The following is an 18,979-nucleotide window of genomic DNA, read 5'->3' on the forward strand; positions in this document are numbered from 1 at the left end:
AGAATGAGGGTCAAATAATCATTTTGAAATCACTCTTTGTCAACAAGGTCAAGTACTTTAGCAGCTAGCCAATCAGAAATAAGGTTAGTTTTCTGTAAAAAAAAACAAAAAAAAAACAAGACCGGTACTTGTATCTCATCAACATGTTGACTTCTATACATAAACTAAGCAATGTGTTTGCCTATGATGACCAATTCGTAATGTACAAACTCATAAAGAAAGTTAGTATTTAATGCTATTTACTAAATGAGCCTACACTCTATAATCATGAAAATGAACACATGTAATATATGTGTGTGTGTACACATACACACACACACTGGCATATATATATATGCTTATTAATAAACTTACCAATTGGTTCTAGTGACTCATAATGGTGTTCCCAGATGTGTCCAAGGAGAATTGGATCTCCCTGAAAATTATCCTGGCCAACAACCCACGCAATATTGTCATCACTGCCTGAGGAAGGCGAGCTTGTCACAATCATAATATCTCTCTGTAATGTCCTAGCCATTGCAACCACCAATACATGGTCTGCCCATTCACCATTCTTTGCCATTCTTGCACAGTACTCCTCAAAACTCTCATTGTACATGAATTCAGCAAAGTTTATGTTGCCACCAGATACCTGTGTAGTTAAAAAAAGATTTCTTATTCTGATCCATGATATTCATATCAACATTCTTAACAACTCTAGAAGTTATACCATCCAACAATGATTTGTGTCTGTTATTTTCGTTTAATCTTATCGGTTCATTCCAATCTACTGATGTCCACATTCATAATAAACATAGAAGTTATAACATCCAACATCGACTCGTATCTGGTATTTTCATTAGCCACATCAAATTCTGATACCCTGTCAGTTGGAAACAAATACCAGGTCAGAGTGATGTCAGAATTAATGTGATATTGTCATTAGTCATTAGTCAGACGTAAACCTGATACCTGGTCAGTTGCAAACAAATTACCACGTCAGTTGGAAACAAATACCAGGTCAGTGTGATGTCAGGATTAATGTGATGTTGTCATTAGATGAAAACCTGATACCTGATCAGTTGCATACAAATACCAGGTCAGCATGATGTCAAGATTAATGTAATATTGTCACGAAGTTGCTCAATATGTCTTGAATTTGACTCCACATGAAAATTGTACAAAAATAATGATAAAAGAGAATGTTTGGGACAAGATGTGGAATATCTATTGCATGGTTTTGTGTGCTTGATGTAAACATCTGAGTCAGCAAGTTTCTTATCAACACATTATAATTCCATTCCAATTCTTTCTATGTGAATTTTATACGAAAAAGGAATACTGTGGTATGTTTTATTTTTGTGGATCTCAATTTTGATGGTTTTGTAAAGTAACACATTTTGAGGGAACTTAAATTCATGGTTTTGCTTCCAGGAACTTAAAATTCGTGATTTTGCCTATTAAAGTTTGCATGTTTATAGGCAATTAATTTTTTGGATTAACCTCTAAAAATTCCCCCCAAAAGAGTACAAAGAATAAAACTATGTTGACAAGAAACAGTGGTTGTTTCAATGATTAAAACAAAACTACCACAATATGAACACCTGTCAAGATCAATCCCTCATATTCAAAATCAAAGGGAGACAATGCAGCAACACGTTAATCAGTTAGTAAAGCACCTGTGCATGGTCTCTTATTTTAAACCACCGTATATAAAGGTGCAACATCAATTAATTTCTGATGACCATGGCATTATCACATTGGTTCAAGAGTGGTAAAATTCAACACAAATTCCAGTTTGCATGGATGTCATCATCCCATATCTGAACCAAACACAAGACCATCTGACCCTTGCACCATAGAGTTAGAACATCTGATACATTCTGAGCTCATGATTAGACCTGACTGAATGTGGCTCTAAGAATGTTGAACTTGTTTGTTTTTTTCTTTTCTTCAGCAACTATAAAATTATTTACATAACAAACGTGTGAATTAGGAGATTTTGAATCATATGTTCAGTCTTATACATGTAGCATTTATTATTCTTCTACTAATAACATTCATTCTTATTTCTTTCATTTTCGTTAATACTAGTGTTAGAATACCTTGCGATTTTCTTGATTGCCTCTATTTTTACTTATGCCATCACATCCTGATTTAAGGAATACAATACAGATCTCTCCGCAGCCAGAAACTGGTGGTCAGGTGCTTCTTTACCATGTGTGGCTAATTTTTAGCTGTGTCTTTAATTTCATAGCATGGTAAGTCTGCTTATTCCAAAATGATTTTCCCTTGCAGAAAACATGAAGACATGTTTGTTTTTTGAGTTTTAGTGCAACAAATATGTATATAAAGCATATGAAGCTCAATTGCATAATGGTAAAGATTTGTGAATTTCATTCTTTGATACAAAAGAAAAATCAGTACTCCAATCAAGCTTTTATACTTTTCAAATTAAGAAAAATTCATCATTGTCTGCACCCATCTGGTCAAGTATCCTACTAGTTCAGCATCAAAAGGAAACAGCAGACATAGGGAATGAAGTCTGAATGCACGCACACACGTGTATATATATATATATATATATATATATATATATATATGTGTGTGTGTGTGTGTGTGTGTGTGTGTGTGTGTGTCAGACCTGCAAACCCTGACAAGATCATCTCAGTAGTGCATTTGCTTTTATTCTGTCTGAAAGTTTTACCAGTTGTCAGTAAAGCATAGCAAAATATCATAAACTTCTAAAAGTTTAAAAGTATGGTATTCGAATCCTGTAGTGACAGTAAACATTATGTTCAACCGAAAAGTATGTAAAGTACACACACACCTTGTTTACTACTGGTACAGCTGCACAAACTTCAGTTCCATACCCTATGCAGCTCAATGACTTGTTGCTATCTCTCAACTCAATGCAATCATATATCCCTTCAAGAGACACTCAAATTGACACCTGATGTCCAATAAACAAAACTATGTCCCTTGCTGCTTTTCTTCACAAGAATCTCAATATTCCTTTTTATACTTCTGTGCTTATTAACACTTTTTAAGAGGCTTATTTTCACCCTTGTCTTCAGGACACATGGTAATAATTATATGGAAAAATGGGAATCAGCCTGGAAATGGGTGAACATAAAATAGAGTATATATGGGGTTGGCTGTCCAGGATTGGTTACCAGTAATAATTTAAATTTTAGGAAAAAGAATCGCTTGAGAGTGTAACCTATTTGTAAGTGAGAAGAAAAAAAACTAGAGACAGTTTTACTGATGGAATTTCAGTCCTTTAACAGTCTTGAGTTTGGAACACTCATTACTAAAATTAGCACCAGACTCTTTGGTACAGAACTGAATCAGAAAGCACGTTTCAAACACATACAGGTCCAGTTATTGAATTTCTAATATCATAGTGTTTGCATAGGTTTACTAAGGGAACTGAATTAGTACTGTGAGTCCTTCAACATGCATCACTTGCTGGACACCATTTTTAAAATAATCAATAATCAACAGTTTGATCATGCAGACACTTTGCATGAAAAGTATATGCAGCTTAGAGCATCTGAGGTACTGTTGTATACTTAGTCTGGTTCTCTGACTAATTCCACTAATTTGACTAATCTGGATCCATATCAAACACAGATGAACCAATTATCTTTCAGAGGTCTCAGAAGTGCTTAATTACACATATCTGGATGCCAAATTTTTTTATATCTGGAACGTAGAAAATCACTGAGGTGGGAGTCCTCCGTATGCATGTAATAGGTGTGCGGCAAATTTCAAAGATTTGCAGCCCTGCTTCAGCCACCTGCTTTGTGGGAAAATGTGTTGATCAATTAGCTGTGTTGATATTTACAATGACAGAATTCAGTGACTGAAAGACCCCTTGATGTACATACATATTCCCATTATAAGAGTACATAAAAAGAACATGATGCAATAGCTGGGTAGCAAGTTCAAAGGCTTTAACTGGCGGCCACGTCGGAAAATGTAATGATATTTACAATGATTGAATTCTTGAATATTTAAGGGCCATTTTAGTAACTCTTATGGCACAATCATAAGGGTTGGCAGGTCTATCTATCTATCTATATATATGTATCCTTTCACCTAGTTTTATTTTCTAATTTAATCTAGATACTAATTTACATATGGAAATGATTTTAAAAAAATAATGACTTTCAAATTCCAGCTTCGTGGTACAGACAGTATAGAATTGTTCTTACCTCCAGAACTCGATTAGCTTTCAAGAAGGCAACAGCGTCCTGGCGTAATTGTTGTGGAGATATTTGTACTGGACAGTTTAGTCGCTGAAGCTGACTAGACACAGCCTCAAAGAAGCAGTTCCCATTACCAGGAGTTTCTCTATGAAATTGCAGACCCACAGTTTGACAGTTTCTTTCCAAAGTAGACCGGCTTGAAAAGGCACCTTGTGTTGATTTATGTAGAACCTGGTACAACAATTTAGGATCTGCACAAGTCACTCCTGCAAACAGAAAATGCTTGCATTCTTACTGATGACCATAAATAAATCCATACACAGACTCAAACATCTTTACAAGTTTTCTAAACTTCACTAACTGATTGAGTAAATATGTCCATGCAGTAATTAACATCTAGCCAAATTATATTAGTCTAAAGCTGGATATATGTCTTACTGTACTACTTTAACAGCACATCAAAAGGAGTGAAGCACATTACCATCCCCAGTCAGCAGTTAACATTTAACGTATGAAGCAACTATCTCCGGTGCAGTAGTGAGAACAATATTTTCAAAATGTCCATCAATTCAGCCCTTCTGAATGTCAGATTGGCACCATTTTCATTTAGGGCCCACTAGACATTATAAAAGTGTTTCAGTAAAATTCCTAAGTTAAGACCATTGTCCTTTATGCAGGTGCCTCAACATTTTAAATATGGGTGCCTTCGTAGCCATATTTTTAAAATGGCCACCATACTGTCTGTCAGATCTGCAACCACTTTCATTTACAAGCAACTAGACATCCTAAGATCTTTTCAAAGTGAAACCCCAATATTCATATGACTGTTACTTTAGGAACATGAATGATAAGAAAGTTAACAAAAAATAACTACTGTGATTGCCATATTGAATGTCTAAGTATTTCCATCATTTTCACAGGGCCCGGAATGGCCAATTAGTCTAAAGCTCTCACCATTATGGATCACTGCCATCTCACCTCTGTCTGCGTGGGTTAGAGTCTCAGATTCAGCCAATGTGGGTATGTGAAAAAGCTTTCCAGTAGCTTCTTGTGGGTGGGTGGTTATTTCCAGGGTTTTCCCGGGTTCTTCCTCCACCATTTATACTGGCCACCATATATAGCCTATATTGTGCTGAAACATGGCGCTAAACCCTATAACAACATAACAACAACCATCATTTTCACTGAAAACTCATTAGGCCATGCATGCACAGGGTAAAGTCAATATAAGCAATGTTTTTAAAGCCACACTGTATGATGTAAATTAAAAGGTAACATCAGTTCATGCCCACAGGCCGTATTTTGCCCACCCTGAACCAGACAATATCATGAATGTATCTGTACAGCTTGGATACAATCCCACCAATAGTTTAGGAGTAGTAATAGCAAACTTGTTCTAACACAAAATGGAACTTGGATTAAAAAACAATGAATAATCTTTTCTGGTTGATGACAAATGGAGCTAAAAATAAAGGCTCTCAAATACCAAAAAAAAATCCTATAGAGGAATGGTTAATATGATGCTCAACATGAATTTAAAACCCAATACAACTGTCGAGGCTTACAAAAACATCTGTGTGATCTGTGAATTGTGAGCTCCTTGTTTCTTTGGTTTATTTCATACAAGAGAAGTTAGAAAATACAAACACATAGACATGCATAGAAAATAACTATAAAAATGATTTAAAAAGTCAGACTTATTAGTTTGTAACAATATGTTGGCATGGTAAGTAAACAAGAATTGGTAAAGCTATAATGTGACCTGATTTTTAAGTGTTACCAATTACAATCCATAATCCTAGTACAAGCAGTACTTAAGACAGTTTTGCATAATCCATATACAGGTTAATTCAGTAAAATCTATTGACTTATAGGTTGTAAAATAGGTACCCAACAAAGAGGTTCTGTGTACCTGTCTGATGATACATTTAAAACTATTCTGCATACCTTTCTGAATGGAATTGGAGAAGATCTGGTCTGTTGCTCTTCTTTCTCTTTGTAGCCTTTCAGTAGATGTTTGAAAAGACTCTTGGCTGATGGACAATGTTGGCTGTTGTCCAGAATGGGTAGGTTTTGATGTAGTGGTTGCAGTGACCATTTGTGCTTGCATTATATGGGGGTGTTTATATTCCTCACTGCACCTAATGGCTGATTGTCTCTGATACAAAATATTATAATATTTAGTAACTGATATTCCCTGACATGAAATTCAATAATAATAATAATTTAGATAATTGCTGAATGAAAAACAAACAATGGGATGGTCCAAATATCAATTGTCACATCTCTGTTAAATGATGATGCAGACTAAACACTGCAAACTCCAATTCATCAACATCATGTTGCATAGTTTCTTATCAACTGAGTTAAAATACAGAAAGGTTGCTACAAGGCCTACGAAGGAAATAAGGCACAGAAAGAAATGTTGGCGGGACAATATAAGCTATGCAATTTATATGAAATTCAATCATAATTAAGGGAATGCAAATAAGCTGGTCTGTCAGTCAAGGGCTGAAAGACTGCTGTAAACTGGAACATTGTTTTCATTTTCTGCCAAGGTCTCAGAGAAGTCAAGCTGCATAACAGATTTTGCACTGTGCAGAAAAGGGCCTAAAGAAAATTGATCAGTGACCTTAACTGTGATAACAAGAGTCCCTCAAATGGAATGACAATGAACTGGACAAAAAGAATGGCTATGTACAAATTCAAGACAAGACTATTTCCTATATTTCATCACTTAAGTGTTGAAATCATCTCTGAAAATCTTCATCGATGACAAGATTCTGTGTTAGCTGATCTGGTACACATATTAGATATCAGCTTGGCACCATTTTTATTTGCTACAGAGTAGTCTTTGTTAACAATCTTTTGGTGCAAATGTCATGTGATAACAAACATCCATTACCTGGGAGCAGTGACATAAAGATTTTTAAGGTAGTCATTGTGGAAGCCATACTCTATGTACAACAGTCACCTTTTCATGTACGACCATCAAGGAATCATGAAAAGTATATTGCTGAAAACTCTGTGTTGATATAGCAAACTATTTTGAGGGGAGCAGACACATGACAAGCTTGCCAGCAGCTTTCCACGAGTTGGTGGTTCTTCGTCCACAAATTATACTGGCCACAGTGTATATACAATATGCTGGCCACCATATATAACCAATCACGCACTGGAAAATGGCATTAAACCTTAAACAACAACAAGAACCACAACTGAAGCAGCACTAACAAGATTTACAAGAACACAGCTGTGGTAGCCATAATGGACATCAGATAAGCACCATTTTACTTTGAGACTAACTAGATCAACCAAGAAGTATTGCAACGAACACCCCTTGCTAATATCAGTTTCTAGTCAAGCAGAGTTGTGATAACAAGATGTTTATGATGGCTACCATGGCAGCCATATTGGATATCAGATCAGCACTATTTGTTTAGGATCAGCTAGATATCATAAGAAGTCTTTAAATAAAACCATATGGTGATAAGACCATCCATTCAGTATGAATAATGATACTAAGATTTTCAAAACGGCTGCTATTGAGGCTAAATTGGATATCAAACCAGTACCATTTTCATTCTGTGCCAGCTAGACATCCTAAGAAATCTTCTGGTAAAACCCACATTGATCTTACCATCCCATTCAAAAATAGTGATAACAAGACCTTAGGTTGGCATAGTTTCGCCTAGGACCAACCAGAAATCATAAGAAGTCTCTCAGTGAAAACCTGATGCTGACATGACCATCCAATCCATTACGAAGTAGCAATAACAACATATTTATGACAAGTGATGTCATGGCTGTATTGGAAACTGATTGGTGCCAATTTTATTCAGGGCCAACAAGACTTTATGTAATGTCCTTAAGTAAACACCCCATGCTATGACCATCCACTCAGATATAATAGTAACAGCAATACTATCAAGATGGTTATTATGATAGCCATATTGGATATCTGAGTGGCATCTTTTTCATCTAGTTCCATCTAGACCATAAGACAAGCATGTATGTGAAGTTTCAAGGCAATCCCCCCCCCACAAGTAGTTCAGAGGGAGTAGCAAAAGGTATGTGGGTTTGCATTAGCAAGCAAATGATGTTACTCTAGTTACATATGAGCTCTGTCAATGGGTGTGGTCATGGGTCTTATTAGTGTATGTGTAGATATCCATATTTGTTAATCTACTATTTAACTTTGAAACCTTGCATGGATTTAGGCTATGGCTTTAATAAAGAAACATCAATATTTATTCTTCTAATTGATTACTTCAAAACTTGCATGTATTAAACAATCAGAACAATTTTGCAAGCTTCCTTTAATTCTAGCTGCAGGTTTTAATGACTTGTGACAATCACTAGCCATGGGAATGAAATGACTGTCACATTCCTGACTCTCATAAAATTGCAGTATGTAACATTCAGTAGCTACGTGTTATTTGCCAAACTAAATACCTGTGAAATTTGATCAACATGTGTCCCCACTAAAATCACAGGTGGTGGGATGACTGTGTAAGATGTTGTTGGGGAATGTGCAGAATTCATGTTTTCTGTATCAGGTGGTGCACAGGAATGTACAGAATTCAGCCAGATCTCAACTAGCTCTAAAAAAGTCAGGAAACAAAATATAGCATTAACATTATAAGCATTGAAAGAATAATGTACATCTACTGGCTGACAAAATATTTACTAAACAATATTGACTTAGTTTTTGACAGATTTAATTGAATGTGTATCAGAATGAAATGACTTGAAACCAAAGAACCTGAAGTTCCTGCTTTTGCCAGACATTTCCAGTGGATCAAAGAATGTGACCTACAAAATCTGTTCAATTGGATATCGATCATGAGAGTTTTGAAATATCTCATATATCAATTAGTCTTTGATTCATCCATTTAACTGCCAAATAAACGTCTTAATGAAGTAAAATGCAAAAGTCACTAAGTCAAGTTTAAAAATTATTTCTTTAGCAGGCAATCAATATAGGTGTTGCCAACTAAACTTACCTAAGATTCAAATGTATGTATTGTTTTCTGTTTGTCAGGCAATTAATCATGGTGTCACTGGCCAAGCTAGTCTGGTGATTGTGTTTTCACAGTTTATTTAAAGGCTCTATAGCCACAAAATGCAAGACAAATAGAGGTCTTACTGGTTATCTCCTGACCATATTAAAATCAATATAGTTCAATGACTGCCCTAGGTCCTGTACTATAGACATTATATCAGTCCCTCACACCATGTTGTTTGTGTTCCTGTGTGTCAGCTCAGTTTAAAATAAATTTTGAGAAGCCTAAACTCATATTAAGGAAAGACAGGTACTTGCATGAATAGCTGACTTTACAGGAAATGACTGTTAATTAAGTGTTTTAAGTAGTAAGTCTGCTGATTGTTAGCAGTTACGACTGAAAAACAGTGGAGTGACATAAAAATACTATTGTTGGGAAAAATCCTCAAGTCCTTATTTCTGAATGAAAATAATATGAAGAAATAATTAGTTCATGAGGAAATTAGTTAATTACATTAAGATATTACTATCATTAAAGTAGCATCAAATCTGGTGCCAAAAATGACAGATTTGATGGTGCAATTAATAATTAACTCTATCAATCATTTCTTTCTTGGCATGTCATGTTTTATCTCCTTTAAATGCTTTTATGCTGCAACTGACAAAAATATGGTTATTATATTAATTTTTCAAGACCAGCCATATGGAATCAATCCTTTAGTACTCTCAATATTCTCTTCTGAATATAACTGAGTTCTTACAATCTTAACCAAGAAATGGTTACAGTTGTACAAACGAATGCGATTATTTTTTGTATATTGAAAAATATCTTTTATCTGCATCAAATACAAGATAAATGAATTTACAGATGAGATGAAGCCCAGCACGTACCATGAACTTTGCATTTCACTTTCCCTTCAGTGTCAAAGTAACACTCATCTTCTACAATATCAGTAATTTGTCCACTGACATCTGAAACTAACAGGTAAATGGCACGTCTTGTCAGGAACATCTGGTGTGTTGTGTAAAAGGCATACTGCCCTGCAAAGTCCCACATTGTTAAACGTGCATACTTTCTTACATCCTGCTTTGTTTTGTCTGGATTTTCTTTCAACAATTTTAACATTTCCCTCAATGGATCCGTCTTATGACTTTCAGTGGCATTACTTTCTCCAGGCTCTCTTCCAGACATTATGTTATTTTCAGACTGGGTGAGATTACTCTGACCTACAGTGGAAGGTGATTCTTCTTGAAGACTAGCCGTAGATGAAAGATTCTGGCCAATATTCTGTTGAAGAGCCCGGTGATATATTACCTCTGTATCAGTGTCATCATCAGCAACAATGCCAGTTGGACTGTGGTCAGCTCTCTCCTCTTGAGGAGAGCTTGCAACCTGTTCCTGATCTGCAGTGCTATCACTTGTTTTGTAATTCTCATTTAGAACTTTAACAAGGCGCTGTAGTTTATAATCCTGTTCTGAATCTGAAATCAGAAGGAACAGACAGTACAGCTGAATACTGCTTTGCAACAAAAAATCAATCTGGAAATGAAAAATGAAAATACAACTTCAATGATCTTTTGTTTCTCCACTACATGTGGTGGGCCAGATAAGTCACTCCATGCTACTGCAAGTTTAAATAATGTGGTGGTGGTGGTGGGGTAGATACCAAGCAACTCAACACCAATAATCTTTTGGTGCATGTGTACATCCACCACATAGGGGTTGACAGGGAGTGACTGACAGTAAAATAGTCAATGCAAGAAGACTACCACTGGAATGTATGTATGTATGTATGTATGTATGTGTGTGTGTGTATCTGTGTGTGTTTGTGTGTGTGTGTGTTTGTGTGTGTGTTTGTGTGTGTGTGTGTGTGTGTATGTATGTATGTATGTAAACAGCTTCTCAGCACAATAACAGCTACATGGCACCAATAAAAAGCAAAATTAAAAAATGTAAAAATGAGGATTGTACAAGAACTTAGAAAAAATAAACCCTCTCAAACAAATGTAAACACTGCTAGAAAATAAAATCTAAAAATGATGCTCTAATTTTATAAAATGCATACATAGAAACTGGTTGTAAACAATAACTGCCCTTGAAAAGACTATGAAATCAGCGATTAGTAATCATATAGCAAATGACAATTCATCATTAAGCTGATTACAAGTTTAACAAATGCAAATATAATCTCAACAGCAATTAAGCATTCAATGCATGTTTGTTTTGAAAACATTGCCTAATTAATTCCTTTTCCTATTCATCCCATCTTTAGATGGTGCATCACTTTTGGTGTATAATACACACTTCCTTATACTTTGCAATTTATATGCTGTAGTAGCCTTCAAATAAAAAAATGGACATGACAAGGCAAAACGTTTAAAAGGCACATCCAAAAAATGCAAGAATGCCACTTGTTTCTTTATTCTACAGTACACACATCCATATCACATCTTTGTGTTGGTCTATTAATTTCATATGAAGCTAAAGCAGTGGATCTTGGTTAATAAAGACTTATTTCCCATAAAGCAGAGCTATTGATCTTGACTGGTTTAATGCAACATGATAATGGCATCGCTGTACCAAGCAGCAACAATCTTTATAAAAGGCTTATATTAGAAAAATATGACTACATTCATTTGTAAAAGGGACTCAGCTGTTAAGATTATTATTTGTGGTTAAGAATACAATGTATATGTACCAGTAGGAAACAAAATCACCATAATCCTTGGGATGTTTTACTGAAAGTATCTGTTCATGTTTGGAACATCAAATAGACAGTCACGTTGATTTCTACTCAACAACTTGTAACTAGGTATTTTTACTTGATGTTTATTTGTCAATCTGTTTTCTGCTCAGTCATGATGGTTTAATCGTTTCCAAGATAATCTGATAAATACTGTAGTGATTTTGCAATGTGACATTTAATAATCAGCTCTAGCCTCAGTTTTGGCACTTGCAAAAATGTTCAATAATCACAAAGCTTTCAGTGGTAAATCAGAGTGGATGGTAGTACTAATATACAGTAATGGAGATGAAAATACGGCAAGTAAAAGAAATTTTAAAAACGCAGTAATTAACAATGCATATCTTGGTATGGTTTGTTGTTATCCACTGACATTAATATTAACATGGATGGTGCTTATGTTGTTGTTGTTATTGAAGGGCTTAATGCCATTTTTCAGCACACGATAGGCTATACATGGCAGCCAGTATTAATGGTGGAGGAAGAATCTGGGAAAACCCCGGAAAGAACCACCGACCCACGAGAAGCTGCTGGCAAGCTTTCTCACAAACCCACATTAACCGAATCCAAGACTCGAACCCACGCAGACAGGTGAGATGGCAGTGATCTGTAACAGAGAGCGCTTTAGACCACTCGGCCACTCAGTGCCCTGGTGCTTATATAAAGTAACAGATTTTAAACTTGTATATATAGTAAGGTTTACTATACTATGATAAATACAAAATACAACAAGATTTTGAACTAAGCATAATTATATTTATTTGTTTATTTGTCCAGTTTGGTAAGAACTTACTCTTTTTATGTTCTGTGTTTTGTTATAGAATATTTAGTTACTGTAATGCAGAGGAAATGCAGTAATAGACACACAGTTCACATTAATTGCAAAGATAATCCAATTAGTAGAACAGGCGGTGTCATGTATGACCAAACATAATTATCCTTTAATGGCATACTTCTAGATGCAACTTTCATTCTTCATGTAAATAATTGGTCTCGAGGTGAAAAGAATGAGTTAGCTCATATATATACATACAGGGTTAAAATGGTATAGGGGTCAATGATTACAGGCACAACGATGGGTGCAGTTTACCAGCAAACTTGGTTCAAATCTTATGTAAAGAGCGAAATAAAATTCTGTAACCTGTATGGTGAAGTTATTTATTCATATTTATAGAAATCTGCTAGTATTATGAAGCATTCTGCTGTAGAAACCTGGGATAGAACTTTCCATTCTGTATGGTACATTGATGAATTTTATATTCAGTGTCCATTACTTAATTTCTTTCGAATTACAGTGTTTTATCGCATTACTGAAAGTAACTAAGTTTAATCATAGGAAATCATGGATAGTATTAATAATAATAATAATAATAAGTACAAGCTTGATTAGGAAGCCATTGAATGTTTCTCAAGGTTCTATTCATAAATGTGTTATTTTGTAATGCTATTGTAATGGGCAGGATATCTAGCCTCTAAAAATTTTATACATTTCAAATTAAGTTCATTAATCGTAAAACTCTCGGTGCTACAGTAGGGTGAATGGTAGTACCAAAACTACTAGATCTAGTACCTCTACTTCGCTGACCGGGTTCGCCATCGTACCTAGGTGGGTGGGTGGGTGTTGTCAATATTGACAGTCAACATTAATTTATAAATTAATACCTACCGTTATTCAATACTAAAATGATGATCGGCATGATTCTGGGGTGTATTTCCTATTCGCATATACACTGACCATAAATCATTCCTTGAATTCTTTCATTCCATGGTGGTGTTATGTGTCACTAGTCGAAATATTGGTCTCGTTTCCAGATTTGGCACATTTGGAACACTTCTGTTGTTTATATAGCTTAGGTGGCGCTCTACAGTTTCGTATTTTCCATAGGTTAGGATTTTAAAGAAAAAGAATTTCCCTGGCTTTGCTCACTGGTTAAACTGGCTATTTAAAAAAGACCTTGTATATTTTAGGTATAATGCAAAGAACCTTTAATTCCCTTTATTTTGGTGTATGATTGATGGGTGTACTATGGGTTATAGAGTATACAGCTTGGCCTTACTTCAGATGTGCATCTTTCAGAAAAGTGCTAGCTCTACTTGGTCATTTTCACTTCCTGAACTTCAGAGGTAAATTGTATAAAAAAGAGCTGATAACTTTTTTGCATTTTATATATTTGGTAATTCATTCATTGCACTTTCAGAAGCTGGTATTATCTAGTCTGGCAAAATTCATTTTCCCTATTTTAATAGCTGCTATATATAGTGTACCTTAGACTAATTCAGGCTGATCTTTTAACACAAGGGAGCAGTCATTTTAGTTAGCAGTGTGCTTAAATCATGTAAAATTTCCAAAAGAAAATATCCAAAAGAAATATCATCCACATTACATTAATGTAGCATAGAGGTATGCCAACATTCTCTCCAATGTGCACGTTTTAAATGCGAACTACTTCACCTTGCATACGTCACTCTCTCAAAAGTACATATTGGTGAGTGCCCCATTAATGGTTAGTGGTCGCTTACGGCATCAACCATTTTAAATTAAACATTTTTGTATCGAAAATTTTGACCATTCAAAAGTATATTCGTTGTGTGCACACTTAGCTAATACTCTGTGTTATACAGGATTCTAATTACATTTATTAATTAGTGTGTAGTTCTTCTGCTATCAGTAACAAAGTTTGGTTGCCCCTGAAAGCAAGCGCTCGCCAATTTTTTACCTGCGGTTGCTACCCAGTGAACGTTAAAAGTTTACGTGCCAAATGCAGAATCCTGCAGAATTCCACAGGAGGTATAAAAGGTTTGTAACCGTCTGTGTTGGGACCTCATCGGTTTTTCGAGGGTCGTGTTATCAGCTCAAAACTTTTAGAACGTGCATAGGAAAATATTTTACAATTTTTTTTTTGTACTATAAAGGTCATATAAGGCAGTGCGCAAAGAAAAGATAACTCTTTTGTTGATTATTTTCCGCGAATGAGAATTCATAGTTATATCACGACTTCGACATAAATAAATGCAAAAATAAAGTTTTTATAATACATTTGGAACAGGACTGAGACTAAATTTTGAGATCTGCTTCTATATAACTAAAATCCTTTGTTCAATTTTTTTATTTTTTTTTAAATCAGCAGCTTTAGCTTAAATATCTGCTTAATCTGTTAAATTGTTATCAGACAGTAATTGTCATGATCCTGTGAGGCCAAGTCAAGTGTTTCTTGCCGACCTTGTTCAAATAATCTTTATTACAATTTAATAGAAATGCGACATCAAATAATAATAATAATAATAATAATAATAATCAGTGCAAGTTTGAGTATAGAGCAGATGAGTGTTTCCCAATGCTCTTCCAATAGTTATTTGTTAATATTGTAAAGCTGTTGAGTGTTTCTCAAGGTTTTGTATAGATGCTGTTAGTTATTATTGTTATGGCCATCGGGTGTTTATCTAGGCACTGTTTGAAGTTAACCCATATGAATGTAATGAAATGTTAGCCAGTCTTTCTAGTCCATCAAAAAAGAATAATTTTAATATAAACTCTGAACATTATACTTTGATATTTGTAATTGTTTATATCAACTTCTGTCATAAAAACTGTTGCTTATACGTTAAAGGTTATGGACTCCCAACTTGTTTGGGATGCCAGTCTATATTTTATGTCGGTGTTAATATCTATTAAAGAAAAAAAAATGTCTTTGTCTTCATGTTTGCCATAGCCTTAGAATTTAACACTTCAGAAAATGAAAAGTTGGAGAAATGTACATGTCTTGCTGAATCTTCCCAAGTTCTTTCCACAAACAATGTTGGATGCATATTAATATTAACTAGGAATTCAACCATTGAAATTTTGAAATGCAATAGCACGAGAAATTTCACTGGCCTTGGGTAAGTGGACTACTGTTAAATGTGAGCCATCATTAAGACGATAAATCAAATGCACACATGTACACATGCAAATAAAACTGTGCAAGCCTTCTAACCTAAACCCCCAGGTGGCCTGGTTAATGGCTTATATGGTGTTATTATATATACCACTCACCATGTAGCTATGTTACAAAAGCAGGTTAGCATGCAACAGAGGGCGACTAAAAGCCAAAGGGTGCATACAGGGTGCAAGCAGCATATACACTTGTGCAAATAAATAGAGAAGGAAAAAGAACTTAAAAAATATGATACACATAATGATATATACTGTGCTAACATATTACATACTTGTAGTCAAAGGTTAATATGATGGCTTAAAAAGTCATCCTTGTCTGCACATATTTAGAACATGTGGTTAAAGAATAACATGTCACTTCTAGTTGCGCTTTCAACCTGGTGAGCAGCATTTTAAGCAAATTCAGTATTACCGGTATGTCCTTTCTAAAATGCGTAAAATTGATTCATGACATGGACAATTTCCAAACTACTTGCATACAACAGCTGACTGAAAGCATTAGGTCAAAGTTCAATAAGAACATTACTGTTCTTATCACCAATTTGTTCTGATGTACAATTTAAAAGCCTGTATGGATTATATTCTTTGTGCATGGACATAAATCTGTTCACTGTTCATCCAGCACCTGTCCAATGGTCATCCAGAATCTAAACTTTCTATCCGTTCTTGTACCCGAAAATGTTTATGCCTGTATTATATTTGCCTGCCACATTTGTTTTAAAAGTGACAGGTGGGAAATAACAAATCTCTCTAGAATTTAGTTAAAATAATCTTGTAATCAACCTCAACATCATTGAAAATATAGAAAACCTTATTGTCATGTGTATTACATATCAGCCAATGTGGGTATGAAAACACTTGCTAGTATCTTTACTGGGTCAGTAGTTACTCATGTTATTATACAGTTTCTTTCTCAACCAAATAAGCAGACTGTTATGCATTCTTATGTTACTTGTTTAGGCTCAAATAAAAAGTAACAAAAGAAAGAGTGAAAACAACAACCTTTGAAAAATGTAACAAATAGTTTATTTCCCTGGAAAAAAACACTATAACAATTGAAGAAAATAACATATGGTTTTAAGAATCAAATCCAAAAATAATCCAAGAATAATCCACAAATTAAATTTTAGAAGTCCTAATAATGAAATGTTTTACTGAATTCAAGTTTGAGTCCCAACGAAGAATCCAAAATGGAAGGCAATGACGTATACTGTAGTCAGTATGGTGCTGTATCAACTACAGTTCTTTTTTATCCCACAGTCAAATAATATTCTGGTGTTTGAATTTCAGAATAAAATTTAAATAAATGTCTTTGTCCAAGAATTCTCCATGAGCACTCAAATATTTCCAGGAAAAGAATTAATCTTTAAGAATCCAAATAATTTGAATAAAAATAATAACTCCAAACTGACACAACAGACACTTTCCAGTGTAAAGAAAAAGCCCCAACTGAGAAATATCTCTATAAACAAAGATTATACTATAGGATTAAATGATCATGGTTGGGTATTTATCGATGTGTAAATTTTACCTAATCACTCACAAAGTAAATGAAATCCTTATAATTCCAATTTCATCCTTTCTACTGTCAAATCAACTTATTCCATCAATAATGCATTCCAATTTAAGTCGCGCATACTTTCCTTTCATTCGCCCCTTCACATCACCCCATAATATACAACCTGTATAGACTCACAGGAACATATTGACTACTGTCAAAGTTACGTTTATTCAGAAAATCCATACTTTACATTTTAAGCAATGGCTACCAGTGGTTTCCCCACATTTTGTTTATTTACAACATTCTTGTTCAATTTTAGTCAGTCCCATCTGGTACGTCAGATGACCATGACCTTACACAATAACAGCTGACACGGACTGAACAAGTGTGCTAAAATTCAATTTCCAATCCAACATGAAAATTGAAATCATTATGGAATTTGTCAATGAACAACGTGGATGCTATTCCTTACTAAAATAAAGGTAAAAATGTAATAAATTTTATACAGGAATAACATTTTATGTCCTTCTGAACAGTGTTAATACTTAACAAGATCCATGTCGTGATCTAATGTGAAATGAAATGTGACTACTGTCATAGTTACGTTTCTTCAGAAACTCCATACTTTACATATTAAACAATGGCTACCAGTGGATTCAACACATTTCATTTATTTACAACATTCTTGTTCAATTTTAGCCAGTCCTATCTGCTACGTCAGATGACAACGACCTTTCATGATAACAACTGAAAGGGATAGAACAAGTGTGCTAAATGAAATTTCCAAACAAACCATAAATCATTATTAATTTTATCAATGAACAACATAGAAATATGAACAAGATGATATTATCCCTTACCAAAATAAAGGTATTAATTAAATAAATTTTATACAGGAGTAACATTTTATATCATTTTCAAGAGCGTTAATACTTGACAAGACCCTTTCATTTATCTAATGTGAAATTAAATGTGCAGTTGTTAAATGTAGAGTTGCTCGCAAAACCAGCCATTATGTTTTGTTTGGCTGCATAGTTGAGTGTTGGAGTGCTGGAAGGACTGAGCGCTTAGAGTGTTCGAAATTCTAACTGGAGACTTTATCGATGGTTGCTGACTTTGATCTGAAGTGAAAGGTGGGTTCGTGTTTGGGTCTGATACAGAAAGAGCTTGACCACCATTAGCAATATTTTCCAAAACTGAACTAATTAGTTGTTTTTGTTCAGTGCTAGGTCTTCGACTGTAAGTTTTTAGAGACTCCTCATGTTTGTGGTCTGTCATAAACAAAATATTTCTGGTTGCAAATGCAGCATCACTCACAGCCTGAATTGCTGTTGCATGGAGTGGGTGTCCAGTATAGCGTTGCACTCCTGCATTCTTGCAGATGTCTGGCATGAATGAGGAGAATTGCTTTGGTTTGACTGGTTCACAAGTATACCATTTGTCAGTGAATTCAGGAGATCTTAGTGATCCTTTACTGCATTGTGTAAATAATGCCTTTGCTGCCTTGTCACATTTCTGAAGGAAAATTTTTAGATTTCACTGGACAAGTGTTTGTACCAGTTGCATACATTCTTTGTCTGATGTTTCTTCAAGCTTTGCATC

At 34.8% G+C, this 18,979-nt stretch overlaps 1 protein-coding gene across 4 annotated transcripts in view; it reads right to left on the minus strand.

The window, feature by feature from the left end:
• The window catches only part of LOC149786943 (uncharacterized), a 170,433-nt gene that overhangs the window by 118,974 nt on the left and 32,480 nt on the right, over window positions 1-18,979 (minus strand). For 3 of the 4 annotated variants that reach the window (XM_089977476.1, XM_089977477.1, XM_089977475.1), the window contains exons 5-9: window positions 10,090-10,680; window positions 8,649-8,797; window positions 6,141-6,351; window positions 4,200-4,459; window positions 355-631 (exon numbers count right to left, since the gene is read on the minus strand). In XM_089977476.1, the coding sequence (XP_089833602.1) occupies window positions 355-631; window positions 4,200-4,459; window positions 6,141-6,351; window positions 8,649-8,797; window positions 10,090-10,680 (1,488 nt within the window). Of the gene's footprint in view, window positions 1-354; window positions 632-4,199; window positions 4,460-6,140; window positions 6,352-8,648; window positions 8,798-10,089; window positions 10,681-13,608; window positions 15,188-18,979 lie in introns of those variants that run through there. The other variant, XM_089977478.1, reaches the window with a different exon arrangement.

Source organism: Sinohyriopsis cumingii, chromosome 12, assembly GCF_028554795.1.
Source record: "Sinohyriopsis cumingii isolate HCF-2022 chromosome 12, ASM2855479v2, whole genome shotgun sequence".
In the NCBI taxonomy this organism is placed as follows: Eukaryota; Metazoa; Mollusca; class Bivalvia; order Unionida; family Unionidae; genus Sinohyriopsis; species Sinohyriopsis cumingii.